Raw genomic sequence first — 15,503 nt, 5'->3', positions numbered from 1 at the left:
CTTTTACCTCTGAGAGCTATACTATTATGTTTTTTTTATTTTTATTTTTAAAGATACAACTCTATCCTCAAAATATTCTGACTTTATTTGAATAAAATTTCGATTTTATTCTCGTAGTGCTCAGATTCCTTTTTATTTTAATATGGCCCTGTAACGTCGTCGTCGTAGTAATCCTCTTTCTTCATGCAACACCTCACACACAGAGTAACAGCAGGAGGTCCAGGTTCTCCCTGAGGACTCACTCACCTCACTTACCCTCCCTGTCTCCATCCTCTCAGTCTGCTGTGTTACATCTGCTCCTAAAGCCCCACATTCCCTCGCTCAGCAGCGGGAATTCCCCTGAGGAATGACCCCACTGCACACACACGCACACACACCCACCTCTCCAAGCCTGAGTGTTGACCTGGGGTCAGTTTGACAATCCTCCTGCTGACACAGCAGATAAGGCCGTCCCTGTGGTACATCCCTTCCTCTCCGTCAGCTCTAGAACTCCAGCCCTCTCACTCACCTGCACCCTCAGCTTTCCCGGGACTCAGACGCTGTGGATCCTCATCGTCGTCCTCATCCTCATCCTCATCATCATCATCACCTGGAAACGCAACCCAAACAGGCACCAAAATTCAGTTGATAACTAACTTGATGATGGATCTCAGCACTGATTCAAAGGATTCGGACGCAAACTCAAGACGCAGCGACACATTGCTCCAAAATTTCTGAGTCTTTTGTGAAAGCAGCATCTATTGGAGGAAAAAATGCTTCCAATCCATCAGATTAATCTCCCCCCTACCCCCTATCAAGGAAAAGCAGAGATCTATCAGCATCGCACCGCTGGGCGGACGGGACTCGGCTCCCCTGCAGTCATGCAATCCTGGGACAAAAGTGCCATTTTCTGCGACAAACGGCCAAATCAAAGGAGTCAGACAATGCTTTTTGTCTGGTGGGCGGCTCTGCGCTCGTCTGCTGACTGTAGAGGAGACACCAGCCTCATCACACCGTTCATTAAAGACAGACACCCCCAGCCCCAGCCCCAGCCCATCACCACCCGACTAAGTATAGCCTAGATAACTTGGCTGGAAATGAGGGAGAAAAATCTACCTCCAAAGTGACAGAGTGTGTGTGTGTGTGTGTGTGTGTGTGTGTGTGTGTGCGTGCGTGCGTGCGTGGCACAAAGTTACCATGTTTCCACAGCAGCCTGCTGGCTCATTGTGCACGGAGAGCACAGCGTGTCCTCCATCAAACATCAAAATCACGGGAAAATGGCGAGGATTGGGCAACCGTGTGTGATTTAAAAGGACCCAGCTCTAACTCAGGGACAATAAAAGTGTCACACTGAGGAGTCCGGCTCACTGAAAACAACGCAATCACCCGCTTTGTGCGCGTCGTCAGCCACACGCGCGTGCCCCGCTCCACCTGTCTGCGCATGAATCTTATCTTTGCACCTCATTAATGATCAGGAGATTTTCCTCTTAAAACTCTTACATTGGAACAACTAGGGACGTGCCGCTCGAGGCGTGCACGTGCAAGAGTGCGCGAGCCGCGCGGAGCACAGGGCGGATTGTGGCGGCGCGAGCGAGCGCGCGCGCGCTACTCACCGGTCCGTCGCCGCAGTAAACGGACCCCCCGGTAACGGACGGCGGAGGGGCTCTCAGCTATTGTTTGGGTCTGCGGGGAGCAGGAGGCAGCCATTTTGGCCCCACATGCACCGACACGGGCTAAGGCGTGACCAATCGAGCGAAAGAAGGAATAATTCCCACATGAGACACAAACACACTCTCCCTCAGGAATACCGACACAACTGGCCCTGACTGACCCTCCTCAGGGGCCCACATTATGAGGACTGATGGCAGGGTTGGGGTCAATTATAATTGTAATTAATTACAATTGTGATGTAATAATAATTGCCATTTTAAAAATCTATTGCTGTCGTACTCGTAATTAAATTGTAATTGAGTTCAGATGATTAACTTTGTAACTGTAATTAATGACAATTATAATTTAATGCAAAACTAGGGAAGCATGTTACAGTTCTATGTACAGTTCTGCACATGTGTAAGTAAGAATGTGTTCATATCAAGCTTTCCCACATTTTACTATTTAAAAAAAATTGAAATCTAGGGTCATACTGACTAGGGCTGAAAGATTTCGGAAAATAATCTAATTGCGATTTTTTTTCCTCAATATTGCGATAGCGATTTAATATGCGATGAATTGTTTTTTCAAGGGTCTCTTGTCATGTATTTTTCAATGAACACAAGCAATAAATCAATCTGTTTCACGATAAACAATTTCAAATTTATATAAACTTTAAATAAATACAAAATGTAAATTTTAAAGCACAGATTACAACAATAAAGCAAACAAATCTGTGGCTTTACCTCTTCAACATATCTAACTAACTTCATGTTTCATTAAACGTGTAAACATGTGGACTGCACTTCTTAAACACTCTGAACTTAACAAGACAGGACAAGAAATTAAAAAAAAAATTTAAAAAATTTGCAGCCTTTGCGATTAGAAAATTGCGTTTTATATCGCGATAATATCGCAAATGCAATTAATCGTTCAGCCCTAACACTGACACAAAAAAGGCTCAGACTCCCACACCATGAATATTAATATTTTAATTGATTAGGAAGCTAAATAAGGCAACCAATAGATAGGAAATAAATTAGATGATAGATGTTTGTTTTTAGTGTATTTTACAGCTGATTTGGGACCCATTATCATAAAAGATGCTAACATAAAGCTAACACAAGAGGAAGATTAACTTTTATGTGATCATTATTTTCAGACTCAGTAATTGTGATTAATTGGAATTGAACTTTAGTAATTGAGAAAATAAGTGTAACTGACTTACTGATGATAAAAAAATATGGAAAAATATTTGGTCACTGTAATTGTAATTGAAGACGTAATTGGAACTGAAAAATTTAATTACCATTCTGATTCACTTTGTAGATGTTTGTTGTCCTTCTGAGTATTTAACTGTATTTTGTGTAATTTTGTGCATTTACTTCGGGGGTGGCATGTGGCCCCCTATTGGGACGCCAGTTGTCCATTTCTGCTCCACTCCGTCTTAAAGTCTGCATGCTCTTTGTATGAAACATATTTTTAAAAACTCAAACAGAGGCTGATCTCCTTAAACACACCACGCAAAATTCCCACAAACATTTGCAATTGCTCTTTTTTTTCCCTCTCCTGGCGTCTCTTCTAAAAGCCAGCTTCAAAACTCAAAGATAACGACCCAAAGGCAAACATTTTTCTATCACTCCTACAGGAAGATGAATTGTGAAAAAGCAAGTTTGACAAGTCTGATCTGCGACTGAGGCAACACATTTTCGCTACACATAAATAATCCCTGATTTATGAACACCCGGGGTGCGTCCCAGTCCATCTTCTAGTATGAAAACACTAATGGGGGTTGTTACTCTGCTCTGTCACAACAACAACCAGAAAAGTGATCCTTTCTTTCCTTTCTGGGATCATTTTAGAAATGTAACTTAATACATGCAAACCCCAAAGACAGACAATGCAGGGGAGAAACGTTCAGCTTTAGTTTGAATGTTCTGCTTTGGTACTGAGACAGTTTCTTATTGCAGAGCAGGGCCGTCAAACTCATTTTATCTTCATTACGCACATCCACGTATAAATTATATATATATACAGTATGAAAGGCACCGACGATATCCAAGCAATGAATGACAAATCTGCAGTCCCTATAATCTCACTAAAAAACTCCTTCATTTTGTGACAAATTATGTGGTATTGTTTGTAAGAAATGACAGGATTTTTGAAAAATTGAGAGTTCTTTCTACAATTTTCCATTAAAAACGACCGCAGTCGTGTGATAAAAGCACGGAAAAAATTGCAAGCAGCTGCAAATATTGTGGCTTTCCATTGAATTTAAAGGGACTGATATAGCAACAAATGAGTTACTATTTAGTAATTTACACAATGATTCAAGTCATTTTGTGCATTTTTTGTCATGTATTTTTGGAGCCTTTTTGTGTTTCTGGAGTCTTTTTCTCATTTTGTGAGTTTTTGTTGTCATTTGTGTTATTTTTGTGCATTTTTGTTGTTGTTCTGTGTGTTTTTTGAGTCTGAGTGAATATTGTTTTCGGTGTTTTGAGTATGTTTTTTGGTTTTAGGAGTAATTGTTTTTGGAGGCAATGAATGAAAGATCAGTCCCTGCATAATCTCATTTAAAAAGATCCGTCATTTTGCGACAAATTATGTGGTTTTAAAAAAAATTGAGAGTTATTTCTACAATTTTTGATTAAAAATGACTGCAGTCATATGATAAAACAAACATATACATAAGTGCAAAATAATTTAACCACTATTTTAACTTAAAGCAACACCGTGTAACTTTTGGCCACTAGGGGCGCTAGACCTGTAACTGTCGGAATCTGTCGCTTGCGAGAAATGCCTGAAGGTGCGTTCACACCAAACGCGAATGGAGTGACCGAAGCGGCTGACGTGATTCGATTACATTCAAATCAATGTAGATGATGTGACCTCAAGTCATCCCTCCTCAAGTGACGTGACGTGTGATTTGAGCGACGAGGTCACACTTGACCTCGTCGCTCAAAGTTGAATAATTTGAACTTTTTAAGCGACAACTCTCCTGTCCTTCACTGTATGTAGAGCTGAGCCTGCAGCTCCTCCCTGCTCCCTCCCGCTACAGTGCAGACAGCTGCAGTGGAGGGCTGTACTACACTTCCTCAATTTATCAGGGCAAAATTAAAGCGGTTAACTTATTGAATAAGCCTACATTCTGAGTGAACTCATCCTTTAGTAACTCCGTAAGTTGATCATTTAAATTGTACGGCCGGAAAAGAAGTGATCAGACCTCTCTCTCTCCTCTGTCAATGCTGACACACGGACACACGCACACACACACACACACTGTTCCTTAGTCATTGCGTCAGTGGAGCGATAAAGTAATGGTGTGACCAAAAAGCACCAATTAGTGAAAAATAGTAGCAAAAGCCTTAACTCCATAAGTATATCAGAGCCTGTGGTCACGTGACTGCCGTAAAGTTAAAGCGTTCTCCAGGTCACATGACCTAGCCAACTACGGTATTTCAAGAAGGAAGCCCCGCTCGGAACATTGATACTGTCAAGCGTTGTATATCGGCCTGAGTAATTCATATGCGTCAACTCTATAGGTCACAAAGTCTGTGGTGTGGCTTCAAAATTAAAAATATACATTTGCATAAAATAATAAATGACAAATCAATGATAAAACCCTGAAATATTAACCTTTATAAATCCAATAAAAATATATTATGCTTTTATTGTAGATTTTACAGGCAGGCCGATATAATTTGATACTTTTTTTTCTCCTGATATCGAACCGATATCCAATGTCATTATTAAATTATAAATGATATGTTGAATACTGAAGTTTAGTAAAAAAAAAAAAGTCAACTAATTTTAAAGCATTTGTGGCGTGCCTCTTCTCTGTAGATGGAAAATACAGGTATTAAAACCATCTTCTCTAGAACCAAAGAGACAAAACCAAAAAGTCTCCACAGAAGTTACTCAACATGCTCCATTTACTAAAATAAATATTCTTTTTAAGTCTTGATTGCACAAAAACAACATCAACATATTAAACATTCTGAAGTTATATACCCAGACACAAACGGAGCAAAGTAGTCTATGTCGAATGCAGTGAAGAGTGCACGGACCAAACAACCGCTACACCGTCACCGACCCAGGAGAGGCCGGCCCTCAGGTCAGGAGTCTGCAGCTCACCCACACCTGAAGAACCCAGGACAGTAATGAACAGATCCTGATTGAGAACATAGATGTTTGAGAGATCTCACGGTTCCTACAGCTTCAGTCAAATCAAATTCCACACTTTTTAATGCCATTTGAAATGACATTTAAGACCACCTTCACAGTAAACACAATTGAGGGGAAAAAAATGCCACATCAATTACATAGGATTAGGATCCATTTTTTCCAGTGTCTAGTGCAGACGTACAACTGGCGACCCCCAAACTAAACACACAAAATGACAGTAAAATACACACAAAACAACCCCAGACTAAAATAATCAAAATCACTTTTGAAAACACACAAGACCACTACAAAAACAGCCATAAATCTATGAAACAACAACAACATCTACAAAAAAAATTAAGAAAAATCTTTGTTTGACAGGCAATTTTGTTTAAACGTACAATTCCCCATGTTGTTAAAAGGTGCTACAAGCGTGACCCGCATCTGCAAACACATCACTATGATGTAGTTGGTTCCGCTGTCGGAACCTGTATATATATATATATATATATATATATATATAAATATACAGTATATATCTTTTTTTTAAACTATACCATACTTAGTACGTGTTAAAATGTTAGACTTTTGAAACATTTATTTAAGACATTTTAATGACAATTACAGCCTTATTTTTAGATTCATGAATTTAATGCCTTTTAAGACTTTCTAAGCATCTGCGGGAACCCTAGATGTGTGAAAGAAGCCACCGCTATAAAACAGGAAGGGCCAGACACAATCTCTCTCCTCCATCTCTTCACACCACAGATGGCTTAACACCAATCTACCTGAGTCCACTGATACCAGGGATCCTTTATTTATTATGCTAATGAGCCACACTAAAGGTCAGTGTTTTTCAACCTTGGGGTCACCTGAAATGTCTAGTAACAGCCAAGCTCTCGTGCTTGTATAGCAGACATGGAGCAGACCCATTAATGATAAACTCAGAAACAACAGCATGTGGGAAATGATTTATATTCCCTAAACTCTTTAAATCCACTGATTGAGATTTTCATGACACACACACACACGCACACAATCAGAGATGCAAAATGTTTGAGACTTACCGTCACACTCTTCCAAACCGTCCCTGTTCTCCCAGTGGCGAGGAAACGCTGAACTCAGAGCATCCCAGTTAGAAACGCTCCTTTCTCTCCTCTCGTCTTCAAGTTTCACGTCAACTCCTCCTTCCCCTTCCTCCTCCTCCACGTCGCTCTCCTCCTCATCCTCCTCGTACTCCTCTGCCCCGGGAGAGTCCGAGCTTCGGGGAGGGGCCGTCGGGATGACCAGGTCCGGCCTGCTGGAGAACAGCTCCCTCAGGATGTGGATGGGGGAGATGGTAACGTCCCAGTTGGTGACGCCAAAGTCTCTGAGGTGAGCTCGGGCGTGGCTCGACAGACCGGCACGGGTGTCGAAGCCGGCGCTGCAGAACTCACAGCGCATCACGCTGAATGTGTCGGGGTCAAAGTTCGCCACTGTGGGGAAGAAACAACCACCACCAAACAATGAGTGTGCCAGGATTGGGCTGTAATTTTCTATATTGCCAAAACAGAAAACTTGATATATCCTGTAACTCGATATATCGCCCAGTCCTACTTCCCAATACATTGGGACAATGACGTTATTTGAGAAACCAGAGAAACTCTTTCCTAGAGCAGGGGTTCTCTTTTGGTCTCACCCTGGGACCAACATTTTTCCACGGTCATTAAATCACGACCCACTTTTTTTCTTTTTTTTTTTTAGAATTCAACCAATTAAATTTAGTTTTTCAAAAATAGCTGTTGAAAACATACACATATATAATGTTTATTTATATTCTTTAAAACATAAATCTATATATTTTTCCTTGCAACATGCATTTTACAGCATGCTTGTCAAATGAAAAGGTTCTTTCAAAATAAAAGACAAGTCCAACATGAGAGACATTAAGTATTTGTTCATTTTTTACCAGCTGTCCACGACCCACCCAGTACAGGTATGCGACCCACTTTTGGGTCCTGACCCACCACTTGAGAATCCTTGACCTAGAGAGTATTTCACACATGTATCAGTGAATATATTCCTGAGATAATAGGGAAGTATTGATTGAATTTTTATTTCAAACATGAACACAACAGCAATGTATTTACCACAATGAAAATAATGATAATAATAATTTAAAAAAATCAAACAAAGCAAAGTGATAATAAATAGTTACAAAATCCTGCACGTGAAGCCTGTACATGTTTGAAAAGGAGTAGAAGGAAGTATAAACTAATATGATCCTACCCCTTGTAATATCTAGTAATATACTTATTTCTATACAATTATCTTCTCATAACGTAAACCTATTTTTACTATATTAATAATTCATATAATTCATTGAGATAGTGTATCTATATGATTATACAATTCATGTAATCCACTATACATTCATCTGTCCAGACATTCATTTATTATTTATTTATAATTGTTTCCCTTTAACACTTATGCTTCGAGAAAATACATTTTATGTATTTATGTTGAAATTGCTTTAAATTCAGAATTTATTTTATTTCCCAACACAAACTGTTCCATAAACTTGTAACGCTTACTGACACACAAAATATTGTTTTTGTTGACCATGCGTTCAGTGATAATTATATCACATTATAAAGTCTCAGATTTTTCAATAAATAGTTTTTGGGGAGAAGTTTTTGTTGTGCTTTATTTGACTTGTTGCAAAAGCTACAATTTCTGCTAATGTAAGTAACTTTTATTTAGTGAATAGTAGCTTGGTGTGGTCCAAATATTCTATGTTATGAACATAACGTATTGCTCATTTTTAAAGTGAACCTAATGCTGGTAATCTTGTTTTTTAGTTATTTCCCCAAACTTCTGCAATATTATAGTCACAGATGTTTTATGTTGGTATTGATTTTGTGAGAAAAGTCTGGATTTATTGTCGTTTGGAGGAGAGGTGACCATTGGGTTGACATGTACGCTATTAAGGTTCCTCACATCAATACATGATGTGACACAATGAGAGCAAAGCAAAGGGAAAAGTCTGAGACAAAAAACAGATGCGTCACTGACCTTTTTTTTTCTTCCTCTGATAGGAAAACTTCCTTTCAATGGCGTTGACTTCCTCCGCCGATATGAAGTGACGCACGTTGTAGCTGACGCCCACGCGGTTCAGGTGGCCCCTCACGTGATTGGCCAGCCCAATGCCGTTGTGGAATCGATCGGGGCAGTAGGGGCATTTCCTCTCCACGCTCTTCACCGCATCATCCGTCTCATCTCTGTCTTCATCCAGGAGGCCGTCCGTCACAAAACGCCTCACACGCTTCTCATCAATGTTGTCGTCGTCACTGTCAAACTGTGCAGACGCGGCCGTAACCCGGGCGCTCCTCCTCAGAAACACAACCTCTGCATCTTTTTCCTCGTCTTCTTTCTCTTTGTCTTTCAGGCCTTTCTGAGCAGTGAGGGATAATGTGGCTCTATGTGGTGATGAGCTGCCATCTGTCAGAGACAAGAGTTCAAAAACATCACAGTGCAACATTAACAGCAATATAATAATAATAATAATAATTATTAATATAATTATTTTTATAAATGTCAGTAACAACAAGGGCTTCAATGAATTTTGAGAAATACAGTATTCGATTTTCATAAATGTAATTTCCTAAATATTTCAATTCTATTTAATACGTCGTTTAGTGATAAAGTAGGAAATTAATTAAAGAAAAAAGAAAAATTCTGTTATTGGTTAGTGTTTCTCAAATAGGGGTACGTGTTCCCTTAGGGGTACGCAATAGCAATACAGGGGGTGCTTGAGAAAAAGAGAGAGTGGAAAATTAACAAATAAAGAGTCAGTATTGGTCCTACCCCAGGCGTGAGATGACCGGAAATGATAAAAAATATAGAAATAAATCTATCCAAGAGCCACTAAAATTAGTGTTTTTCAACCTTGGGGTCGGGACCCCATATGGGGCCGCCTGGAGTTAAAATGAGGCTTTCTGAATTTTTATTTTATTTTTTATTAAAACAACACACGTTCTTAAACAACTCTATCACAGTATTTCTATAGTTTCAATTTGTGAAATATACATTTAGTTCAACTAAAATGCAGTAAAAAAAAAAATAAAAAAAAAATATGATCTTAAAAATGATCAAAAACCAATTCTAGGAAAAAAAAATGTTTGGGGTCGCCAGAAAACCTTGATATAAAAATGAGGTCAAAAGGTTGTGAACCACTGCACTAAATACTGTTAATTTCCACTTATTTACAAAATGAGATTCTTTAAAATGTGTGTTATCACTCGTTCATTCCATCATTATGATCTATAGTTGTTTTTTCAAGCAAAATGTAGTAGTCGGACAAAGGGGGTACTTGGATTCAATAATAAGATAAATGGGGGACTTGAGCAAAAAAAGTTTGAGAAAAACTGTTCTAGGTCATAATCACAATAAACTGGAAAAAAATAATCAAAATGTGGACAAATTAAAATTCTACTGTCATTTAAACTTCATTAATAATTTTGATAATTCATTTTTTTTTTAAAGATTTGACCTTTATATAATTATTGTTTAATATGTATATTAAAAAATCATTAACTCGTCAGTCAACTGTGTTGCTGTGTTGTACTTTTTATTTTATGTGGCATTTGTTTGTTGTTTACTTCAGTATAGTATACTTCATATACTGATGTTGATAGTATACGCTGAGATCTTTGCACCTTATCTCACAATATGGTTTTTATACTACTAATACAATAAAACTGAAACTTTTAGTATGAGCAAAAATGAAGAGAAAATTGTGGAAAGAGAGCTACAGTATGAGAGTCAAACTAAACCAATGAGTAATAGGGATGCAAAGGCTGTGTTCGACAACATACTACGCACTACACACTCAATAAGTATATACTGTCAACTATATACTATTAGTATGATTAGGATGGTGACCGTTCCCACTGTAGTATACTTCCAAGTTTCCCAGGATGCATTTCGAACCTACAACAACAAAAACCTGAATCACACTGAGGTTAAATATCTGTTGATTTTTCACCTTTGAAAGTCCTGAAAACATTTGAAGCGAGAAAGTGACCAAGTAGAATATCAATATGTGCTCATTTGATCCGGAAAACTTGCGAAAACCCATTTCATGCCGACATTTAGGAGATTTTCGGAGACCCGTCATTGTGCAACTTCAAAACAAGAGCCCTATTTACAAAAGCGTTAAAAAACTAAAGGAAGACAAGAAGAGATGCTTTTGTTTTGAAAAGGGGATGTATTATGGGACGGTTGAGTGTGAATGGTGTGCCCACCCTGCATACTTCAAAAATGTCCCAATATTGTATACATATTTTATTTCTGACATAATCTTTCCATACGTTTTTATGTGAACTCACTACATACTAATTTTGATGTAAGACTTAGTATGAGTAGTACATTAGTATGCAATTTCGAACACAGCCAAAGAGATCTTGCTATGTTAAAGAGGGACAGTGAAAACAAACAGAATAACAGACACGCAATTTCACAAGGATGCGGGTGAATAACAGGGAAACAGGAAGTAAGTCATGGTCAAAACAGGGAGGAGAAGGGGAAAGCGTGGTTGTTTCCATACCAGTCTCACGGATTGTACACACTGTAGCTTTAAGTTCCCGTCAAAATTTATCGGAAATGTTCCGCCCCTTTGCAACCTTTGACCTGTTCTGGAAGTCTTCCTACCAATGTCTATTCTTATCCTCTGAGTCTCACCTTTGTTGGTCCGTGCTCCACTCTGCTGCTCCTCCTCCTCATCCTCACTCACGGGCTGCCTCTCTCCATCCAGTCCAGAATCCAGCAATGTCAGATCAGCCCATATTTTCCCTCTCCTGGTAAACCTTCTGTTCCTGGCAAACTTGTAGATGCCTTGGTTAGCCGGTGGACTTGTAAGACCGTCTCTCGTATCGCTGCCCTCACAGGCAGTGATTCCACGCTGACGTTTCCCTTTCGCTGCATCCAGAGAAGCTCTGGTTTCAGAGAGATGCTCGGAATCTAATGGTGAAGTTCGGGCAGCTACATTGGACCGGTGCTGGCCACTCTGATTGCTGCGAGTCCGTCCACTATGGACAAGGACCTGGTGCTCCCTCAGTATGGCTTTACTTGATGTCACAAAGGCACAGTGACCACAGGCCAGGGATGTGGATGCCAGACTCGGAGGTGAAGTGGGAGGGTCCGTCTGCAGACTGGGCTTTCTTCTGTTGTGGGTCTTGGAGTGGTTCGCCAAAGCTTGCGGCGTCCTTGTGCTGAAGTTACACTTCGTGCAAACAAATCGGCGACGGGAAGCGGACACAGTTCGTCCCTGAGCCAGGTCGTGAACTACATTTGGAGGACTTGAGTCTACTTCAAAGACCGTTCGGTCGATGTCGGGGGAAAGAGGCGGAGACTGGACTATATCGGGGTCTGACACTTTGTCCAGCGTCTGGACTCCCGCGCTGTTTTCATTCAGTTTCTCGATCTCTTTCAGGATCCTCTGACGGGATTCCTGATGCCTCTTTTGATGGTCTTCCAAGGCCGGTTGGTGTGGCAGACCGCAGCCACACTCCAAGCATCGGAATCGACTGTCCTTCCCTAAAGCCCCGCCCCTCTCTGCACCAACCTGACAGTGCTCGACCATGTGCTCCTGCAGGTGGATCTGCTTCTTGAAGTAAATGCTACACTCCACACAAGTGAAGATCTGGTTACCTAAACCACGCTCTTCGTCTCCGTTGCTGAACTTGATCTCCTCCGCCTCTTCGTAATCCACTTCCTCAAAGTCATACAGCCCTTCCCCTTCCATTGACTGTTCCATGTCAGCTGCTTTTAGTTCTGCCTGCGTCGTGCTCTCATGTGATGTGTGTTTCCTTGTACCAAGTCCAGAGAATGGCTTGAGCAGCACCTGCTTCCCTCCACAACGCTGAATGAAAGTGCAACGCGCCCAGGAAGCAGGAGGCGGGCTATCCGGGTCGGAATCTCCAGGGAACGTGTAGACATCTCTCTCAGGTTCTAGGATTTCTTCTCCTTTGGGCTTTTCTTCTTCTTCGACATTGTCCTCCAGCCCCTCCTCCATTTGGCAGTCCTCCTTTGGTTTTACTTTACAGACTTTCTCGTCAGGCACTGCAGGGGAAAGCAGAGGGATTCTCCATGAGAGATCTAAAGACAGATATCAAGCATTCAGTTTCCTCCTGAGGGTACTTACATTCTGTTTGCCCAGACAGGTCTGCGGTCGACTTGTCTGACTTTGTGCTCTCCTTGCTGTCGTCGCGCTCCTCCACGAAGGTAGACGCTGCGTTACTAATCTGTTGTTCAGCTTCTTCGCTATTTTTGCTATCTTGCCTGGACAACATTGAGAACACAACATTTGTAAAGAGGAAATTAAAAAGGTGATATCTCTTTTTAATAACAACACTTAAAGAGTCATCAAGCTCTGTCCTTTCCTAAAAAGTGCAAATTTTCAGCAGAGAAATGTAGCTTTAGTGGATTTTCCTGGAGTTCCTGAAGGAAACAACACTGAAAGAAATGATTTGGACCAAAACAGCAAGATAAAAGATTTGAACCTTTCATCAGGAAATTACGCTCATATTGCATATTAATGTATTTTGGATAACGTATTGCTTTTGGTTGCAGCAATGAAAATGTATTCCTGGGGTCATTTATCAAAGTCAAAAATTGTCGCTGAGCGAAGGAAGTGCTTTTGAAAAGACTGGGGACTTCGGGGGTGTGGTTTGGCAGATAGACAATGTCTGAGTGGATGAAAGATGTACGATGGAAGCGTTTATTAGAGTGGTCTCCAAATATCGGGCTGTGGAGCTTTTGGTGCAGAGAAAGAATCAAGTTTTTAAAGATGTAGTGTATTTTCTTTTAAAGTTTGTCCCAAGTAGGGCTGGGCGATATGGATCAAAACTCACATCTCACAATATAAATCTTGATATTTTTAATTCAAATAAAGCTATCCATCTAACTGTGTTTTTTTATGCTGTTCTGTAATGTAGCAAAAGCAACAACTCCTAAAATGAGTATTTCTATACAAAATTAGCTATAAAATAAAAAAAATATATCAATAGAGGCGATATTGTAATTTTCTATATTGCCAAAATAGAATACTTGATATATCTTAAATCTCAATATATTGCCCAGCCCTAGTTCCAAGTGTTTTATTTTGAAAAATAATTAACCAACTAAAATGCCTGATCTGCAAAAACTTCATCCTGTATGATAGTGATCCATCAGTGGCAAACAAAACTATGGGGACCTTTGAGTAAAAAAAATCAACTGAGATACCGACAATCCAGTCTAGGGACCCACGTCACGTGTCACCAGTGTCTAGCAGCGAGAATTCCAATTGCGGTGGAAAGGCAAACACCAACAAGCTACGGGCAAATGGTTCCTGGAGATGTTTTTGCAAGATGTCGATGTGTATGGCACCGTATCTTATCCTTAGCGTTCTGACGCTGCTGCAAAGAATGACCATTATCATCTTCCTCCAGCCCTCGTCTTCCTCACCTGAGTTCAGCAGATGGAGATCCCGGGCTGTGAGCAGCTAGAACGTCAGCGTTGGAAAATCTCTGTAGCTCCTCCTCTGGCAAACAAAAACACACAAACCCCAAAGACTTGTTAAAATCTGCTTTTCTCGCATTTAAACCAAAGGTTATCAACTGATGGGTCATGGACCTGTTTTCAGTGGGTTGAAGGTGATCAAAACAGAGGAAAATACAGTCCTTTTATTTTGAAGGGAAATATTTTTTTCTGTTAAAAGTTTTTATTGATGTGCACAGGAACATTATATCTCAATTGTACAATACAATTAAAAAACACAATATAGAGTAAAGAAGAAGAGAAAAATGTTTGCCACTTTTGAAAGGTTTTGTCAGTCATATCTTTTTTGGAAAATCTAATCTTTTCAACTTTCAGGAAAGACATGACCTCATTTATCCAATGAGTGTTGGATGGGGAACTTGTTGACTTCCAACACATGAGGAGATGCCGTCTGGCAATTAAAGATGTGAATGCTAAAATCTGTAGGTGAAGAGCTGAACAGTTGGAGTAGTTCTCGGAGATACCAAAAATAGCAAAAATGAGAAGAAACATCAACGTTTTTTGAAAGCACTTTGGACATGGTACTAAAATAGATTTAGAGTAGGACAGGAGAAAAGATTACAGAGTGATCTACCATACCTATCACATATGTCTAGTTGGGAAAATTTGAGCAACCCTTGTTTTAGCGTAATGACACCTGAACAAAACTTTAAACTGGATCAATGTCAATCGAGCACAGATAGTTGTCTCATGAATAAGTTTCAATGCAAAGTCCCACCAGCATTGGTCAAAGACCACTCGTAGTTCATTCTCCCAGGCTTGTTTTGTTTTTGTGGTTAAATAACTATCGTATGATTAAATAATATTATATATTTTAGAGGTGATTGACTTCTGTGAGGGGGTTCATCCTAAAAGTTAAATCCAAGGCTGCTCAGGAGGAAGGCAAGGAAAACTATGGAATAGTGCTTCGGCAGAATTTCTCACCTGGAAATATCTAAATAGATGAGTGGAAAGTAGATTAAAGTCAAGCGATAAATCTGTAAAAGAGTGAAAAACCCTCATCTTTGTAGAAATCCTTAAAACGCCTCAAACACTTATCATGCCATGGTTTAAAAACAAGATCAGTAAATGTGGGTTTGAACCTATGATTTTTCAACAATGGTGTTCAAGGCGTAGAATCGATACATTTG

The 15,503-nt window shown here is 40.0% G+C and overlaps 1 protein-coding gene across 1 annotated transcript in view; it reads right to left on the bottom strand.

The window, feature by feature from the left end:
* Positions 1-15,503, bottom strand: part of wizb (WIZ zinc finger b) — a 43,524-nt gene that overhangs the window by 22,296 nt on the left and 5,725 nt on the right. The window contains exons 4-9 of the mRNA XM_028454665.1: positions 14,281-14,356; positions 12,977-13,113; positions 11,515-12,894; positions 8,848-9,273; positions 6,861-7,268; positions 509-589 (exon numbers count right to left, since the gene is read on the bottom strand). Coding sequence (XP_028310466.1) covers positions 509-589; positions 6,861-7,268; positions 8,848-9,273; positions 11,515-12,894; positions 12,977-13,113; positions 14,281-14,356 — 2,508 coding nt within the window. The remainder of the gene's footprint in view (positions 1-508; positions 590-6,860; positions 7,269-8,847; positions 9,274-11,514; positions 12,895-12,976; positions 13,114-14,280; positions 14,357-15,503) is intronic.

Source organism: Gouania willdenowi, chromosome 8 (genome assembly GCF_900634775.1).
Source record: "Gouania willdenowi chromosome 8, fGouWil2.1, whole genome shotgun sequence".
NCBI lineage: Eukaryota > Metazoa > Chordata > Actinopteri > Blenniiformes > Gobiesocidae > Gouania > Gouania willdenowi.
This window is presented reverse-complemented; position numbering and strand designations above follow the sequence as displayed.